Source organism: Sarcophilus harrisii, chromosome 1 (assembly GCF_902635505.1).
Source record: "Sarcophilus harrisii chromosome 1, mSarHar1.11, whole genome shotgun sequence".
In the NCBI taxonomy this organism is placed as follows: domain Eukaryota; kingdom Metazoa; phylum Chordata; class Mammalia; order Dasyuromorphia; family Dasyuridae; genus Sarcophilus; species Sarcophilus harrisii.
Window position 1 is genome coordinate 148,470,024 of NC_045426.1, and position 20,746 is coordinate 148,490,769.

Consider the following 20,746-nt stretch of genomic DNA (forward strand, 5'->3'; position numbering starts at 1 on the left):
CTTGCTTTATTCCTGCATTTATTTGGAAAGCTTCCAATGTTTCCCCAAGGCATAAAAAGCTAGCTCTTGTTTTACTCTCTTAACTCTTAACATGCCCTCATCCCCAACTTCAACTTCTCCAATCTAAATAAAGAACATCCCTTCCTCCTCTATTGGTAGATCCTTTAATTTCTCTGCTATTCACCTTAACATTTATTTATATCTTAATAAATTTCATTCCTTCTCTCCTGTATCTGAGAAAGTACCATGGCTAAGTTTCAAACTGTGTTTTCCCTCACACTTTTATTATTTTTCTCTTTACTGGAGAGAAATTCCTCTATAAATTTATACTTAAGTTTCCATTATCTTTAACTAAACACATTTCCATCAAAAGTAGTTTCTTCCTTGAAATACTGCCCACACTTCTCCTTCCTTTCATCACTAAACTTCCAAGAAGGATCTGCATCCCCTGATTTAACTTCATCACAGCACACTATTTTTATATTACATCTTTGATTTCATTGGTAAAGGACTTCCCAATGAGGAATTTTATCTTTCAATGCATATGGCCACCTATTCTTCATGTTATAGTTGTAGAAAGTTGCCCAGAACAACATGGTTAGTAGTGATGACCTAAATGAATACAGAACTAGCTGCTAAGGAGGGAAAACATGGATTCAAAGTTTCGCCTCTGGCATACTGGCTGTGTGACTTACAAATCAATTATTTAATCTTCTAATGCCCAAGCTAATTCTCTTTCTACTTGAAAAGAAGCTTCTTTTTTACATTCAATTAAAACTGTTCTCTGGGTTATCAATAAATTTCTAATTGCCAAATCTAAAGATTCTTTTCAATCCTCCAAGATACCTCAGTAATATCTAACAATAGTAACCAATGTGTTCTCCTCCACTGGTTTTCCTCACATTTCACTATTCTAAATGGACTCCTTACCTTTTTAACCTCTGAATTCTTTCTCCTTAGCAGAGTCTTATGTATCTATCTCTCTTTTCCTTACTCTCTCTAATCTCTCCTCACTTTCCTGCAAGCTCAGTAGTTGCATTTTCAACTATCTTCTATACAACTCTTATTTGGAAGTCAGCTCTGCCAGCATCTCAAACTTAGCATGTTCAAAGCTAATCTTTAAAAAACAAAAACAATTCACTTCTTTTCCTGCTCCAAGTCAGTTGTTCAGCTGAATTTCCCTATATCTGTTTGTGTTATCATTCAGGTTTAATATTTCCATAGAATGCATTTTTTTCTCCAATAAGATTTTATTGTGTTTTTCACTGAAGTTAAAAATGTGCCGGTGTCCATATCACCCACACCATAGCTAATTAGCCAAGAGATCTATTATGAAATATTCACATACAGACTAAAGTAAGTCTCTAGAGTTTAAAGGGCAATGAACTGGGAATTAGTATAATCCTGGTTCTGACATCATCAAACTATGTTACATCATAGTTCAAACTCTGCTGAAGAATTAGCCATACTTACTGTTGACACAGGAAGATGAATGGCAAAAATAAGAACTTTCCCAACTATATCTTTTGGTAAGTGCAGTCTTACTGCTAATCACCTCGAGAAAGCCTAAATTAATAAAGATTTATTCTTTTTTTTTTTTCTTTTGGCAAACTGCTATTCTGGAAGAAGGAAAACCTTTTTTTCTTGCAACACAATCAGCATCAGACAACATACAGATTTTCTGATTTAAAAAACTCCCAAATGTGGACATGAATAGTCACTGCAAATTCTAAACTAGACTGAAACCACTACTATTATTAATGGTTAACTGGCAAAAACTCTTATTAATCCTTAAAAAAATGGAATGCACAACTAAAGAAGCAACAATGAAAAGCAGCATGATTTTTAAGGCTAGTGTTAATATATCTAGTATTTGGATGTCAGCCCTGACAGTATCTCAAACTCAACACACTTAAAGCTAACCTGAGGAAGAAATTTTCATATAAACTAATGATTTAATTCAATTTATTTAGAATTGAAAATGCATCAGAACTTGTTGTTTCTTTCCAAAAACAAGAATAAAATTTGCTTTCTTTTCAGGAGAATGAAAGCAGCTCCCATTTTTAATATTTGTGACTTCTCTGTCAAAACTGGCATGAGTTCTAAAACAAAAAACTCACCCATCTTTATATTTCCTAGAAAGATCGGGGAATAAGTTGGAATCAATTAAATGATCACATCCACTGGCCAACTGTGATGCTGCTGCCAGCTATTATATAAGAAATGCCTTCATATCATAAACCACAGAGATCTGCAGATTTAACCAACAGCTTTTTGCTGCTGAAAAGTAGCTTTCAAATCCAGTTGTTGCATAATAGAGCTGAAAGTTATGGTTTTAACAGATTCCTTCTTCAGTATTTCGTGTCCAGCATATCATTTCATTTTAAGTAATAGCTAAAATCTAAGGGACTGACATTTAAATCCTTTAAAATTGGATGAAAGTATTATCCATCCTTTACTCTAATTGGAAACAGTTTAATTTAATCCATCACTATATTACAGGAAAGGATGCTATTTTATCTTGGCCTAGCCTTGCACTTTGGAAAAATGTAATAATAATAAAAAAAGGAGTTAGCTATTAAACTAAGGCATATCGCCCTTAACCAAAGCATGCTGCTCTTAACTAAAAAAGTACTACTCTCCAACAGAGGGTCCTTTTCCCCCTATGATTACTAAGTTTATGTTAAAGTATAGAGACATTATCATTTAAAAAGTGGATTCAATCTCCCTGATAATACTCAATCAGCCTTCAGAATCATAAAATTAGATACTTCAATTACAATGTGTGATATGTTAGATCATGGTTATCAACTCTTGAAGGTGTAGCTAAAGTCATGAACAATATAGCTAAGGAAGAACTTTTTTCTTTAGTTACAAGTAAGTTAAAATCAGGAGCTTTTATCATTCAGAGAAACTGTATTAAGTTTCCATAGTACAAGACTGTGTAATAATGGACTTTATTATTTAATTTTGAAGAAAAGAAAATATGAAAGCATTCTTAGACTTTTAAAAGCAATGGTTGTTAAAGTGATTAAGTCAATCTAGAGTAGTCTACAGATATCTCAAAGGGTATTACTAAATTCTGAAACAAACAAAAAACCCTTACTAGAATGTAATTATTTTCATTTATGTTATTTAAAAATATTAAATAATCAAATACTACTTTTAATAGAGGAGTCAACACCATTTCATCAAGCAATGTATATGACTTTTGAAAAGGTGGTGAATTACACATTACAAAACACTTTCTACACAAAGTCAGATCTAAACAATTGGAAGAATAACAAGTGCTCATGGGTAGGCCAAGCTAATATAATAAGAATGATAATTCTACCTAAATTAATCTACTTATACAATGCTGTACCAATCAAGCTTCCAAGAAATTACAGAGCTAGAAAAATAATAACAAAGTTTGTCTGGAAGAATAAAAGGTCAGGAATTTCAAGGGAATTAATGAAAAGAAATCCAAATAAAGGTGGTCTAGCTGTACCAGATCTAAAACTATATTATAAAGTAGTGGTCATCAAACCATTTGGTACTGATGAAGAAATAAGAGTAGTTGATCAGGGAATAGGTTAGGTTCACAAGACACAATAGTCTATGACTATGATGTTTGATAAACCCAAAGATTCTAACTTCTGGGATAAGAACTCAGTATTTGACAAAAATTGCTGGGAAAACTGGAAAATAGTCTGGCAGAAATTAGGCATTGATCAGCACCTACCACTCTACATCAAGATATTCATGATTTAGATATCAAGAGTAATATAAGCAAATTAGGAGAACAAAGGATAGTCCACCTCTCAGATCTGTGGAGAAGGAAGGAATTTATGGCCAAAGAAGAACTAGAATACATTATGAAATGCAAAATTGGTCATTTTGATTATATTAAATTAAAAATGTTTTATACAAACAAAACTAAGGTAGACAGAATTAGAAGGGAAGCAGAAAACTGGGGAAATTTTTTTTATATCCAAGGGCTCTGATAAAAGCCTCATTTCTATATAGAGAATTAACTCAAATTTATAAAAATACAAGGCTTCTCCAATGGTTAAGTGGTCAAAGGATATGAACAGACAATTTTCAAATGAAGAAATTAAAGCCATTTCTACTCATATGAAAAAATGCTCTAAATCACTATTGATCAGAGACATGCAAATTAAGACAATTCTGAGGTACACTGCATACCCCTCAGATTGGCTAAGATGACAGGAAAAAGATAATGACAACGTTGGAGGGGATATGAGAAAACTGGGCCATTAATGCATTGCTGGTGGAGTTGTGAACTGATCCAACCATTCTGGAGAGCAATCTGGAATTATGCCCAAAGGGTTATCAAACTATACATACTCTGATCCAGCAGTGTCTCTACTAGGGCTGTATCCCAAAGACATCATAAAAAAAGTGAAAAAGCCCTAGGTATGTAAAGATGTTTGTGGCAGCCCTTTGTGTGGTGTCAAGGAACGAGAAACTGAGTGGATGCCCATCAGTTGGAAAATGACTGAATAAATTATAATATATGAATGTTATGGAATATTATTGTTCTGTAAGAAACAACCAACAGGATGATTTCAGAGACTCCTGGAAAGACTTATAAGAACTAAGTGAAGTGAGCAAAACCAAGAGAACGTTTTATATCACAACAACAAAATTATGTGATGATCAACTGTGATGGACATGGCTCTTTCAACAGTGAGAGGTGATTCCGAACAATTCCAATAGGCTTGTGATGGAGAGAGCCATTTGCATCCAGAGGGAGCACCATGGGGACTGAATGTGGATCACAACATGGTATTTTCACTTTTGTTCTTTGAGTTCTTTTTTTTTTCTTTCTCATTTTTTTCATTTTTGATCTGATTTTTCTTATGCAGCATGAGAAATGAAAATATGTATAGAAGAATTGCACATGTTTACCCTGTATTGGATTAGTTGTTGCCTAGGAGAGATGGGGGGAAGGGAGGGAGAAAAATCTGAAACACAAGGTTTCTCAAGGGGGAATGTTGAAATTTATCTTTGCATATATTTTGAAAATTAAAAAAAAGCTATTATTTAAAAAAGAAAAAGAAAAGATGGGGAATTGCTAATACACATTTCAAAGAAGAAAAACCAATGTTCTCTTTAGGAAATTTGATTGGTTGATTCACTCTCAAGAACCCATAGTCAGATAGATATAATTTCCTGAGGTATAATATTTCTTGAGGGAGGGCGGAAAGAGTACTACCATTGTAGATGAAAGGTCACTAAGATGTAGGGATCCCCAAACCTGACTTAAAAAGCTTATGTATAATCCCTTTCCAGAAAGAAAGCTCTAATGTATGTTATGCATTGCTTATGACAAAACAGCAGGGGGAGCAGATAGTAACTTCACATTAAGAAAAACTGCTTAAGTCTCAACTACTGGCAATACAAATGGTGTGGTGAATTTTTTTTTTTTTAAATCATAAATAAGGAATGGCCATATTTGAAAAATTATCCCTAATAGTTAATTTCCCCAAAACTTGGGAACAAGAAGGAATCTTTTTTGCATATCTCTTTGTAAAGGATGACTGAAATCCTAACTTCAAAACTACCTTTTAACTTTCAGTGTGCAAACCTTGTTTATGGCTTTACCCAGGTTATAAATTGACCTAAAAGACTACTGAAACCAGAAACAAAATCCATTCTGAGGGCAGTCTGCTGTTTTTCAGGACTCCAAGTGATTTCACTTTCACAATCAATAGTGCATTATCACAAATATCTTTGATGGCTGAGCCAAATATATTCCACTTTATTGAAAGACAAAAGTTTATACTGGTTTAATAATAGTTATCCAGATTCTATACGTACTTAGTTCCTCCAAACAAAATTCCATCTATTCACTTCAATTTATTTTTAATAAGAAAGGAAAATAAGTCTTTTGGGAATTAGCTGGTCTTCCAATATGCAATTCTTCATAATCTTTCCAGAACTTGCCTCAAGAATCCAGGCTCACCTCCACACTAACAGGATGCTCAATGACAGACAAGTGATTAACAGGTAGTGAATTGTTTTTCTAGCTAAAGCAACTCATGAAAACAAACGGCACAGAGAGTTACAATGTCCATCACTACAATGTAATCCCAACACAATCACAAATCACTGACATAGGAAAGGACATTTCTATTATGTTTGTTTGAAAGAACAAGCAAAATTCAGGAATTCAAAAGAAATTGCACAGACAGGGGAAAGGAGAAAAACAATGAAGGAAAGAGGGAAAGGGCACTTTCCTCTTGAATCTACACTAAAAATCTATGCTGATGCCTTATTGTGGCATGCAAATATCTCCTTTCTTAAAGGCTATGGATAAGTACAAGCTCTGGCAGGTCCTAATAAGCTAGAAAGGAGTCAAGGAGAAGTTGATGATAGACTCCAAGAACTGCCCTAGCTAAGTCTAGAAAGGCAAAAATCATTACAAGTCTGGATCCTTACCAGGAGATAAATCCTTTTCATCTATACCAACTCATGAAGGTCCCTTATGATTGAAATTTGTATGCATGCAATGAGCCATGCTTGGAGATCCTTGAGATCCTGAAGTATCTTTAGGACCAGAGGACCATATGCTTATCCCATAGGATGTAGAATATAACTATGGCAATTCTCTCATTTAAAGATGAAGAAATTTGAGGTTGAGCTTAGGTAACTTTCCCAAGATCACAGAAGGTTCGAGAAGACTATCTCAGTTTTAAAATAAACTAATGAATAATGAATTGATCTAAATTCTCTTTGATAGTTATTTGAGAGCTATCTACTTAGGGGGGAAAAGATGACAATACCAATTCAGAATAATTTGTGTAACTAGACACAGTAATTGTTGGAATCCCATATAAGATTTTGACAGTGAGTGTGTCTATGTTACACAAATAAAAGCTGGCAAATATCAAGATTATTTAGGCATTTAGACAGCTAGATAGTGTAGTGGATAGAGTACCAGACCTGGAAACAGAAAGATCTGAGTTCAAATACAGCCCCAGATACTGATTAACTGTGTGATCCTGGGCAAGTCCCTTAATTCTGTTTGCCTCAGTTTCTTCTTCATCTGTAAAATGAGCTAGAGAGAGAAATGGCAAACTGCTCCAGTAATACCAAGTGGAGTCATGAAGAGTAAGATACAACTGATCAATAGCAAATTTTGTTATTTACTAATCTACAATTTCAAAACATGAAATTCAAAATTTCAAATTAGCCATGGAGATATGCAAAAGATCCAAATTCCTTATTTAACACAGGCCTCCTAATCAAGCTTGGTCAAAATTCAAACTTGTACAAATTATCTCTGGCAGATTAAATTTGTTTATGGGTTTAAAAGTGATATAAGTAATTGTTCGAATGGATCTGAATCAAAGGTCTAGGATTACTTGCCCATTTTGCTTTGGTAGTCTTGCCTCACAATTGGTTCTGGGGAGAAAGTGGGAGTGAGAAAGAAGAAGAGGTGTGCAAGTTGGGAGAGGAGAGGGAAAGCAATTAACTTCCCTGTTTCAAATTCTCAAACTACATTTGTTTGTTTATTCGTTCATTCATTCATTTGTTTATTTATTTACTGGGGGAAGGGGAAGCTGGAGCTTGGTGAAGCAATCAGGACTACTTGACTTGGTCAAGGTCATATTTCTAGTGTGTGAGGACCTAACTACCTTTATCAATATAAGGTTGCTCTAAGAAACAATTCATTATTTCTTCTAAAAGACAATATTAAAAACTGTTGCTCAGTTTGGTTCCCTTTTAAATACAAATGATACCATTCTTAATTCAAGTATTTTACAAGTATTTTATTGTAAATAATTAACTCCTCCTGCTCCTCAAGCCTAAAGTACAACTCTATTTCCATAATGAATATTTTTGATCTACCACCAAATAGTCTATTTATTAATCATATTTAAGCTTTTATTATTGTCTTTATAGAACACTAGAATGATTCTTTTATATTTTTTTCATTAAGAGAAAATAAAAATTCTCAAAGTCACATAAAATTGATTCAAGACCATATAATGTCTTCCAAAAACACAAAGGTGACATATGGAAAAAGAAATACATATATACATGTGTATTTATGTATGTATATACATACCTATACCCACATATATATGTATGTATTAAGATGTTTAGATAACAAACAGATAAGTTTCAAAGTCATTCATATTTGATAACATCAAAAAAAAAAAAAAAACAGGCTTATGTGGCACTCAAATACCATATAAATTTCCATGTCAGGTTTAAGTTAAAGCATCATTCTTGCTGACCTTCACATAAGGTGTGCCAATTTGATTTTAGGTTACATGTTTTGCTTGTACCCTAGTTTTTCAAGTATCTTTTTTACGTCAATACACATAATAAAAAAATTAGTGTTTTCTATTGAGCTATGTAAAACCAAATGATCTTTTTGTAGTTAAAAACATAATAACTGAAACATTTAAAAAATCAAGTTTAATCAGGATCATTAGCTTAGGATTATTGCAGTCAAAAATCTATATGTAAAATATAATTAAATTTAAAATAGAGATTGGTTCACTAGAATTATTTAAAGTTGACCTTTCATTCACAAGATAGTTGTCTCAATTTCAAAGCACAAGAAACCTTTACTTACTATATTAAGAGCCTATCCAAAGGCTTATGGAACTATGAAGCTATCTGAGGCTAGCTTCCACAAAACAAATCTAGCTTCAAATCTCAAAACAGTGACTTCTCTTTAACATTAATTTGAAGGTTTACTACTGTTTTATCTGATGCCCTTAAAGAGTAAAAGATTTTAAACAAATAAAAAGCTAACAAGCATCCCTTTCCAAACCAAACAGTTGAATCAAGTGACAACTTACATATACAGTATTAGCAGTGATAAGACTTTTAAAATTCATAGTAGAGTTATCCTGGTAAAATCACAGGATTAACGTTATGGATTTTTAATGAAGGGCCATCTGGCCAATCAGGTTTCTTTTGCTTAAACAGTAAGTGAATGACTATTTTTAAAAATGAAAGAGGAACACTATATCATTCTTGAAATATCTTCTAATAATCCTGAAAGTCTAGATTTTCTGTTATATGACATAGTATAAACAAGGGGTCACAACTAAATGAAAACAGGAATACCTCAATGATGCTGCAATGGAGTTAAACCTGATCAGTTGCACAAAGATAGTGCCATGGACATGGGAAGAACATATTCATTTTAATGCAAGAGTACTGCTTAATTTAGAAATGGTGGTCAAACTTTAAAAGAATAAAAGTTTTAAAATCATTATCCTATGTAGCTTTGAACATTATAGAAACCTGATTATAAAAAAATATACTAGAAAGACCACTTAATTTTTACTGACTTTGATTGGCAATTGCACCTGAAGAACAAATCGCTAAAAGAAAAACAAGATAAAAATCCAGTAGTTTCCAGGTTATTGTAATAAATAAAACATATTGCGGATACGGGGGTGGGGGAGAAGAGGGGAGGATAAAAGATAATATGGGGGAGGAAGAGAATACATGCATGGTTCATAAAAACTATGATATAAAAAATGAAATGATAAATTTCCTTACTTTACAACCCAGTCAAAATAACTTAGTTAAAATTTCTTTACAGGGTAACTATGCTTTATTGAATTCTTAAAGGAACTTACAAATCAAATTTCCAAATAAAGACTAGTACTTATTGGCTGAATCTCTTAACCATCTGCATCCAACATGTGCATACCTCCTTTGCCTTCTTCCTCCGCCAAATATTCACAAAGAAAAGGACATAAAAGTGACTCTGGCTTCTTATAACTTAAAGACCAAAACATGAACCTACATTTTTTACCAGTCTCTCATAAACTTGCCTCTAATGGATTACTTCACAACCATAAACTCCATTAGCAAACATGTTTTTAAGATATACAATCATCCTGTGCAAGTGGCCCCCCAAATTTAATCAAAGACATGATTATTACTAAATAATCCAAGAAATTAAATCTTATTTTGCACCAAGCTTTCTAAATTTCTCTTTGTACTAAGTTAATTACTTGATTTCTTATAGCTAGACAATATGTTCTTATGACCAAGTTCCATCTCAATCTGTATATTAATAATTAAATAAATGTACACTATGCCCCCCTTACCCCCTCCCCACCATCCCCAGTTTCTGACAAACATCTCGAAATCTGCTGTTTTTTTCCTTGAAAAAATAAGCCACAGTCTAAGTTAATTCAATGAATGATGTGAAAACTGCTTTGCAGAAAAAGAAAAGAAATTCAGGCACTAACCCTCATAGAGAATCACAAAAACCCCCTTTACATATCAAACTTTGCATCTATGGGCCAAATGACAGTGCTGGCTCAAGTAGCAGAAGCCAACTGTTACTTGGAAACAATAAAACAGGCCATCCAATGAGACCTGAGGGTGATGTAATTAATCAATATCAAAGATGCCTTTGCAAGATGGTTTATCTTAACAGACTGATGGGGGGAGGGGGAAGAAAAGAGGGGGAAAGTGAGCTTGGGAAACTCTCCAAGAGAGTTGAACTGCTGATAAAACAACATTTTAGCCCCATACAGATGCTAAAGGCTGGATGGGAGGGAACATTTTAACCTGTATGAAAATGGACAGGAATAATGGAGAGGGAAAGGGATGCAGGAATCGTGGCCACTTTTCGTGGCATAAAAGGTTGGCAAAACAGAGAGTTATCCCTTACCTTGTTTGAGGCCATTTCACTGACGGAATGCCTGGTCTGCAGGGTCTCTAGCTGGTCCAGGCACCAGTCCAGTTCCTCCAGGGTCTCGCTGGCCAGTTTCTGGTAAGCCTCCTCTGCGAAGAGATAGGGAAAGGGGTACTCAGTTCTGAAGCGCTTCACGGGGCTACCAGCCATCTCCAAAGGGGCCATCCTGCCATACCCAGCCATGCTCGGATGCCCAGTGCCCACACATGAATGCTGCTCCTTCATATTGTTAAGCCAGGCACTGGGGGAAGAGAAGACGCTCTGGTGGGGAGGCAAATCGCCTCTCGGAGGGAACCCCAAAGTCTCTCCAGCTTGGCGCCCTCCAAGTTCAGGTCCAAAGAGGGCTCCGAAACTCCGGCAAATAGTTTTTTATTTTGTTGGTTTAGTTGGGTTGGGTCTGGTCGGGGTTTCTCTCAGAATGCCTTTTACACAGTCTTGGGGACACCAAGTCTCAGTCACTCAACCCAATTTTAGCATGCGGACCGGATGGGAGGTGCTGGGGGCTCTGTTTTGCTGCTAAGGCTGTTTGTCCTCCGTTTTTCAGAAACTTGCTTCTTGGTACCCAAAACTAATCTCTGCTCCCTTTCCTCCTCTTCTTCCTCCTCCTGAAAGAGGTCTGCAGACAGTTTCCCTAGACTAGAGACTGGCTACACCTCCCCTTTTCCTCTCCAACTATCCCCTTCCCCCCTCCCTTCTCCTCCTCCTCTCTCCACCCCCCACACCACCCCCCTCCTTCCCGGGCCGCCTCAGCGACTTGAGGGAGGCACTTTCAAGCAGAAATGAATCAGCTGCTGCCGTGTGTAAGCGGCCACCACGTTTCCTGTTTTCTTTCTCAACTCCTTGAAGCAGCAGCAGCCACGGCTGCGGCTGGTGAGGCGGCTGCTGCTGCTGCTGCTGCTTTCCCTGAAAGCTGCCCCATTCCTTCTCTTGCTGACCCCATTCACCCTGCCCCAGACCCTCCTACTACGTCACCCCTTAATCCAAAGGAAAGGAAGGGTGGGGGAAGTTAGTATAGCAAGATATTCCCCGGGCTCAAATGGGTCTCAATCTCAAGCGGCAAGCATCTCTATGGGGCATGTCCTAATAGTGGCCGCAAGCAGAGCATCCCAGCTGAGACTGTAGTCTCCCTGAGCATCTTTTGAACCAATTCAAGACACAGAGAGAGACTGTGTGTGTGTGTGTGTGTGTGTGTGTGTGTGTGTGTTGGGGAGAGGAGGAAAACCCGGCGTGGAACCAACAGTAGCCTTTGCCAGTTGCCACCTCAAAGCTGAATCGGACAGGCGCGAGCAGACACACGCATACAGTCACACATACACGCGCACACTCGCATGGTTCCTGCCTGGAGGAACACGAGACAAAAAGCACCTGCTCCATGAAAGCACCCTGAGTGCTCTGAAGATAGCTCTCTGTCTGACTGTCTAGCTATCTGTTTATTATATCTCTGTTTCTGTCTCTGTCTCTCTTGTCTCTGTCTCCAACTCTCTTCTCTTCTCCTCTCCTCTCTCCTCTCCCCTCTCCTCTCCTCTCCTCTCCTCTCTTCTTCTCTCCTCTCCTCTCTCTTACCTTGCTCTTCATTCTCTCCTTCTCCCCTACTTCTTCCCCCACTCCTCTTTTCCCATCTCCCTTCTGTACTCCATGTCACCCCAGCTAGAAAAAAGATCATAATTTCTCCATTCCCAGCACTGCTCCTTTGGAATTCTTGAGAAGTTTCACAGACAATATCCAAGAGCTACACCAACTTGGATTTTTGGCTTTAGATGTCCTAGTCTTTTGTTTGTTTGTTTTTGTAGCCACTGTACCTATCTCTCCATACTATAGGACTGTTCTGGGATAAATGTTTTCTTTTTTAGTTGAATCTTCCCTGAAAACCCTATGATCCTTACACAGCAAGAGAATTTCCTTCAGTTTGGAGGCTCAGTGCCTTAAATGTCTTCCAAACATTTGTATTTTACCTGTTTTATATTTGCACTTATGCATACACATATATTATTCATACATTTGAGAACTGAATACCTACATATATATATAAATACATATATATATGTATATATATATATATATATATATGCTTCTGATGAGGCGGGGAAATTTTTAAATTGCCCCCCCTTAGTCTCTTCCTGCCCCCTTCCCACCTAATCCCTTACCAAACAGATTTTAAAAGAAAAACAGAAATGCTTAAAAGTATTTCCTATCACTACCATTCGAAGAATAATAACAAACATGACAGAGTAAAAAGAAAAAGAAAATGTCTCAGACTCATATTGCAATATGTTTTCTTACCATTTTTAGAGGCTGATCCCAAGGAAAAGAAAGAAGGCATATGTATTCTTTCTTCCTAGAAACTGATCAACTGCAGGAGAACCTGACTACAATAGCAGTGGGTGAGCAAACCCATTCAGGGGAAAAAAAAATCCAAATTCCCAAGGTGAAAATTCTTTGTCATTGAACTTTTTATTCTCACTTAGAAAGCATCAGTTGAAAAGGCCTTATATGACTTTTGTGGCATGCCTTTTCTTCCTCTTCTAAATTAGGTTACTAGAGTAGAAGCAATTATAGAACTTAATTTTTTAGACTTTGGAAATAAACAGTCAGTAGCACATTAAGGAAAGGATCTTATGCAAATGAACCTCAGAATCCTGGGACCTTCCTAATGCCTATAATTTCACTGGCAAAATGTTAAGAAATATTTTAAAAGTAATTCTAACACTAAGATAGAGAACCATCTGCTTTTCCCTGGAGGTACCCTAGAGGAGAGGAGAGTCAGTTGTAGCAGAAGCAGCACTGATTTTGAAAAGTTAGAGGATAGTGATTCTAATTTCAGTCTAATACTGGCTCTGCTACTTACTAAGTACTTGATCATGTTCAAATTATTCTACCTTTGTGAGCCTCAGTTTGCTGATGAAGTGATTGTGAGAAGAAAATGAGATAAGATATATTTTATATATGTATATATATATATATATAACTTTATAAAGAGATAATGTGTCAGATACCTCATTTAATTTATCACAAAAAAAAAGAAATCTGCTCACATTAATATCAGATATAAGGTTTGGAATTTTTAAAGAAAAATCTGTTTTCAGTTAATCTAATGGTGCTTAGTAAACTGGTAATTAATTGGAATCTGTTCAGCAAACAGTTATGTTTTAAAATTCAAACATGTGAATTTGTCCTTAGATCCAGGAACCCTGATTCAAATCTTTACCCTAACATATATAGCTGGCAAATCACTTAAACTGTCAGTGTTCATGGGACACTGCTTTATTGGACAGACTTTGCACATAAGGACTTCTCCACAATGATGAAATTACAGATCCCAACTCCTTACTCTGATGGCAAAAAAATTACAAGACATTGTGCTTAATGGTTTTTGTTGTTGTTGTTGTTGGGGTTTTTTTTTTTTTTTTTTTTGGTTGTTGTTGTTTTGTTTGTTTTATGGAGGGGAGGGATGGAGGAGGATAGGGATAAGAGTCTCCTTCTCATGCCCAGGCTGGAAGTATAGAGCTGATTTTAAAGACCAATTATTTCAATGATCAGTTGGAAGCTTTGTGCTGCCCCTGTTTCCCACTTGAACCCAGTTCATCTTTTACCATACTGATTTCAGACACAATATAGACACACTATGCAGCTGGTCCAACTGCAGCTCTGAACTCCTCAGCTCAAGCAATCCACCAGTCACAGCCTCTCTAGTACCAGAGATAAAATGTATGTGACATCATTTCTGTCCTGCTGAATGGATTATTAAATTTAACTTTCAGTATCTTATGCATATATATGCATTCACTTAGCCTATGTCTAATCTGAACCAGGAGTTTTGAAACCTTTTTTGTAGTCATGGGCACCTTTGCAATCCGGTAAAGTCTTCAGACTCAGAATAATGTTTTTAAATATGTAAAATAAAATATATAGGATTACAAAGAAAAATTTAAAATTCAATTTGTAGATGGGAAGACAATAACTACTTGCAATCTAGCAGTAGGGCTAATAATAATTTTGAAGTAAAGACTATAAATAATATTTCAAGCCTTTTGCAAAAAACTACAATGTGCTATGAAAATATGTCATTTGTATTTGTTATAGTCACAGATATTGCTAATACTATGATGGTTTCTTGCCAACATTCACAATTGAAGGAAATGCTAAATTTTAGATGTTAGTAAAAATAAATATTTTTCTACCATCCAAAACCATAAAGCCCCTGAAATTTATCCATGGAAACCTAAGGGGATCTGTGGACCCCAAGTTAATAAATCCTTTGCTGGTTTGGTGTCTTTCAAAGGTGGATTTCCAACCCAATTTCACCCACTCTACAACTGGCCAGAATTTAGTTATAAGAAAATTATAATGGGGATCATTCAGAGTTCACACTCCTTGCCCATATTAAGTCACATGGAACTTCAAGCAATCAATCATAAGCTGTATTTCAAGGTTTCCAGAAACAGCTTTACACACACACACACACACACACACACACACACACACACACACGACTTAATAAAATGAAGCCCAGTATACAATATTCATATTAATTGGTCTTACACTTGGACTTGAATTCCCATTCTACTTTTGAACTATAATAATAAGTGGTCTATAGGCAAGCCACTTAACTCCTCAGAGCTTCATTGCTTATGCCCATAATGAAAGGAATTCCCATAATAGGATTTTTCTCATAAAATCACAAATCTAGACCATGATATATATAAAAGAAATAGATGGGTGTGTATGTGTGTGTACATGTACACGAGTTTACTTCACCCAAGTACTTTTCCCCCCAAAATTGTGACAGCAAAGAAAATAAAATGCGTTTTTTGAGTTCAGGAACAATGTTTCATTTCTGTCTCAGTATCCACAATGCCTGCCATAAAACAAGTGCTTAATAAGTATTGTTGATTGGGGATGAGCCTGGATTGATGACTACATTAATCTAAGGCATGTCCTAAAGAGTAAACTCCCTCTATAAATGCAGGGAGACATTATCTTTTTAATCTACAATCTTAGAGGGTTTCCCAGAGCACAGAGAAATTAACTGATTTGTGCATGAAAGGAATTATCAGTGTGTACTGCAGGAAGGGAGTTCAAATCTTGGTTCCAAAGCCAATTCTCATATTACTTTCAGGAGAAAGCAGTTAACAATAGGGCAAGGATATTGTTTACCTATGGACCAATCACTAATATATGTGTGTGTGTGTGTGTGTGTGTGTGTGTGTGTGTGTGTATTAGCTTGTCAGTAAGCAACATGCTGATGCCACAATCCTGTGGAATTTTCAGAATATTTATATTACTAAATTTACTAAATCACTGGAAGTAAAAATTCTTAGGATTATCTAATAAGCATATTTAGACAATGTCAAGTATCCTATATCATCATAATGGATCATAGTCATAAAGGCAAAAATATTTCTCTACCACCATTAATAAGCTAGAGAATCTAAATATTGGCTCTGGACAAGGTTCAGAGAGTTATCATTTAGAAAGTGTCTGTGAAAACCCATTGCATTTTAAGTACCCAAAAGTGCCAAATAGAAGTTATCCAGAAGACAACTACCAGAAACTAAAATAGGATAAGCCCTACTATAAATGAAGAATGGGAACCCACTCACAGTGCCCTTCCAACAATACTCCTAGGATTTTCTCTGAAGCACCAGGATACTACATAGCAACCCAAAGGACTGCTTAGTGATCTCATGAACAAGCAGTCTTTATGTTTTCTGAAATTTGGACACTTCCCATTTCTTGATGATCTAAAGGGTTCTCTTGACACACTGCCTGAAATGGTGCCATGAGCATCACTAACAAGATGCCAAGGTAGTAGCTTCCTTTTGAAAAGGAAAAACCAAAAAGAGCCTCCAGTGAGCAGGAGGGGGAGGTAATATATCCTTGTGAAATGTTTGTCAGACTGTTCTGCCTATTTTGTTTGGAGACGAGGTATATTTATGTTGACCAACCTGGTGCCAGGATTCTTTAATTAGGTGCACTTAACAAGATGAATGTGAGTGTTAGGATCCTTCTTTGCTTGGACTCCAAGAATTTGAGCTCAGTAACAGTCTGTACTACTTCAATCTACATAGGGCATTTTCGCTTGTTTGGGGTGAGAGATATTAGCAGGAAAAACAACTATTGGTGAATTATTAGCAGCAAATTATTCTATATTACTATGTTATTATAAAAGTAGCATGAACTTTATTATCAATGAAGGCAATGCTTTAAAATTACTGCACAAAGTCTGAATGATTTTGCTAGCACCCGATAAAAACCATCTGCTTCATAAGTTAACTTTTTTTGTTTATTAAGTTTCACTAAATATTGTCTAAGGTTAAGCGATGACAAATTCATATTCTGACTTTTCTGACTTCAGCTTTTCTCCTCCTTCTATTCCATCAAACATCTACTCTAAGGAGGAAATGAAAAAGTTTTTAAATGTTAGTAAAGTTTACAGAAAAGAAACTGCATTTGACCATGGGTGTGGTTTGGTCCTTAGAGAGTTCACTTCAGTGAAGTTTGATGGCATAAGTAGCTTATTTCTAACTTTTTACTGGCTTTTAATATATTCCCATATACATGTTTATCTGATGGGAAATACATGAAGGCATTGGCTTTACTTTCAGAGAGCATATGTAACAGGTTTAAGCAGAGCTTGCCAGTGGCAAGTTACTGTTTAATTTCTAGGTATATTTCTGGCATCAGTTTCTTGTTTTGAAGTACTTTAAATCTCCTAAAAATGTAAAATTGCCTTTGGTACTTCTAAACTTCCAAAGGGAGGATACATTTTTTTTTCCTGAGGAGTTTGATTTTTTTTTTTTTTTTTTTTTTTTTGGCCTCTCCACAATTTACCATTTTTCTGGGATTGCTTGAGGCCCTGGTAGGCTTTTAATAAAAACTTAATTTAACGACCACTGATGTCCTCTTATGGCCTGTAGGTTATCTTGTCACTAAGATAAAATTTCAGTAAGGTTTGACTGTATAAATTATAAAATTATTCTTATCTTAAGCAGCTAGTATTCAAATCATAAAGAGGTGGCAATATAATTCTTTAATTAAGTATCCACAGAGGTTTGGCATAAAACTTTACCTAAGGGCTGGCTGCCTCCTATAATGTGAGCAGGCTGGGAAGATTCCTCACCACCAACTATCTTCCCCAACCTGTCAGTCACCTAAATTTCACCATTAGTGAATCATTGCTTTGGGTGTCAAAAGCTTTTCATCTTGGAGAGTCCCTGGTTAAATGCAAATATCTCTAGGGGTAATTTCTTAGCATAAAATGTAAACAAGTTGGGGAGGAGCAGAGAAAGTGAAGTAACACAGCAGAGAGCTGAAAGAGATGCCTAGAGGTGGTTAGGGATCTCTGAAATGCAATGTGAGCTTAATTTCATCTACATATTTTGTCTGGAATGGTTCAATGCGATGTAGAATTTATAAAGGGCATAAACAATCCACCTTTTCCCTATATTACACAGTTTCCATTCAACATTTCTCTCATTTATAGTTGAAGCTGACAATGATTTCTTTACAATAAGACAATGAATGAGGAAGGCAATTCCTGTCTTTGAACATTATCATCAGTTGATGACCAATAATGGGGTCTAAGATACATTTTACTCCTTTACAGTACTTTGCTTACAAAGAATTGGACAGAGGGTTTTGCCTGGAAATGTCATTTAATTAAAACAAAACAAAACATTTTGCACAGCAAAGGTAGGGAAAGGGTAGTGAAACTACAGCCAGTTGTTATATTACTATTGTCTACTGTCCCATAGAAAACCCCTTTGAAGTATGGGACTTTGGGCTTTTTTTCTTCCCTCCCTTCCTCTCTTCCCTTCTTTCCTTCCTTCCTTCCTTCCTTCCTTCCTTCCTTCCTTCCTTCCTTCCTTCCTTCCTTCCTTCCTTCCTTCCTTCCTTCCTTCCTTTTTTTGCCTCATAATTCCAATTTTGAGTTACAAAAATATCTGGGCAATGCCACGGAATAATTTGTGTATAAAATAAAGAAGTTGTTTTAGAGCAGGGACTCTTAATGATGTTTTAGTCTCAAAACTCTTCAAACATTTGGTGAAGTGTATGAAGTATTTAATGAAAAGTGATCTTTTCTCAGAAGAATTCATACAATAAAATAAATAGGATTACAAAGATTCAATTACATTGAAAGTTATAAAAAAAATCAGCTCATGAACCCCAGATTAAAATCCTTTTAGTCTAAGATTTCTAAAATCTATTCTGATATTTTAAAATTTGGGTTGACAATGTGAACAGGACAGTGTGAGAAGGGTGATGATTGTCTTTTGCCTATTAGCACATGGAAAACACTTAATAAATTCCAGTTGACTTGACAAGGGATTGAAATTGATCCAAACAGACCAAGGCAAACTTTATAATAGTAATATTGTAAGGATGATCAATGGTGAAAGATTTAGCTACTCTGATAAAGACAATGATCCATTGATCCAATGATCCAAAGGATCCAGGATGAAAAAAAAAATGCTATCACAATCTTCAGATGGAGGACTGATGAACACTGAAAGCAAATTGAAGCATACTTTTATTTTTTTTTTTATTTTTCTCATTTTTTTGTTTGTTTTCTTTTGCAACATGGCTAATATGAAAGTGTTTTGTGTGATTTCACATGTATAATTGATAAACTGCTTGCCTTCTCAAGGAGGGATGAAGGAAGAATGAAGACAATTTGAAACTCATTTTTTTATGTTAAAATTTTAACATGTAATTGGGAAATATCTAATGAGATTTTTTTTCCCCTGAGGCAATTAGGATTAAGTGACTTGCCCAGGGTCACATAGCCAGGAAGTGTTAAGTGTCTGAGGTCATATTTGAACTCAGATCCTCCTGACTTCAGGACTGTTGCTTTATCCATTACACCAATTAGCTACCCCCTGAAATAATTTTTTTTTAATGAAATTTATCCTTTCTTCTTTCTCACAATTCACTCCTTCAAGACCCTGTTTAATCGCTACTTCTTCCATGAAATTGATATGTATTCTGAGTCTAACAGAAAAAAAAATCTCCCCCTTCTTCCCAGAGCACAATGTACACCTCTTATTCCATTTTCATATTCTGTTCAATATTTTGACTATTTGTGTAAAAAATTTATCTTTTCTACTGGGCTAAAAGATATATATCTTATTTGCTATATCTTCAAAGCTTCCCGAATGCAAGGAGAACATAGAACTATTCAAACAATATTTGTTCTAAGAAAAGGTGGATTATTTTTGATTGATTTTAATCAAATCATCTGACAGAAATATTATAGAAGGGAGTCCTATACTGAAAAGGAGCTAAAAGACCTTTAACGTTCTCTCCAACACAAAATTCTATGATTCTAATATAAATTCAGTAGCTGTTTCTCATTTGTTAAATAGGGAAATTGTAGAGAGTAATAAAATTAATAAATATAAGTATTTTAAATAGGTTATGCCCTTTCTTACTTTAATTCCCCATATCTTCCCCCTGGCACTTTCTCTGTTTTCAAAATTACAATGCAACTCATCTCTGTGTTATTTTGTACTCAAAAGCTATATAATAACTTATAAACTGGTCCCTTTTAGTTTCAATTTCTTCTCCTTCCAATTTATTTTCTTGTTCAGTCATAAGTCTGACTTCAAGTCCCCATTTGAGGTTTTCTAGGAAAAGATAGTGGAGTACTTTGCCATTTCCTCCTCCAGCTCATTTTACAGATGAGGAAACTGAGGCAGAGTTAAATAACTTGCCCAAGTTCATAGCCTAACGAATGTCTGAGGCCACATTTGAACTCAGGTTTTCTGATTTCAGATAGGACCCGCTATTCACTGTGCCACCAGAAAACAATTAGAATGAAACAAATTAAATTGCCTTGATCCATTGTTTTTTATAAAAAGTCCCACATTCCCAGGTGGTGTTGCTCAGAAAACTTTTGGAAGTGAGTCTCTTTGAGAACATGTCTTCAGCCTTGGCTCAGTAAATGGGCAATTCAGTTATTTTATAGGAATTTAAGTATGGGTTTAAAAACTTAAATGAGCTTCCAAATGGAGTCATAGGATCAGCACTTTAGAGCTGGAAGGGGCCTTGTAATCC

At 35.7% G+C, this 20,746-nt stretch overlaps 1 protein-coding gene across 8 annotated transcripts in view; it reads right to left on the reverse strand.

Moving 5' to 3' along the window:
• Positions 1-20,746, reverse strand: part of PDE4D (phosphodiesterase 4D) — a 1,062,771-nt gene that overhangs the window by 61,303 nt on the left and 980,722 nt on the right. For 7 of the 8 annotated variants that reach the window (XM_031948468.1, XM_031948542.1, XM_031948614.1 and 4 more), the window contains one exon: positions 10,667-10,779. In XM_031948468.1, the coding sequence (XP_031804328.1) occupies positions 10,667-10,779 (113 nt within the window). Of the gene's footprint in view, positions 1-10,666; positions 10,780-10,865; positions 10,956-20,746 lie in introns of those variants that run through there. The other variant, XM_031949032.1, reaches the window with a different exon arrangement.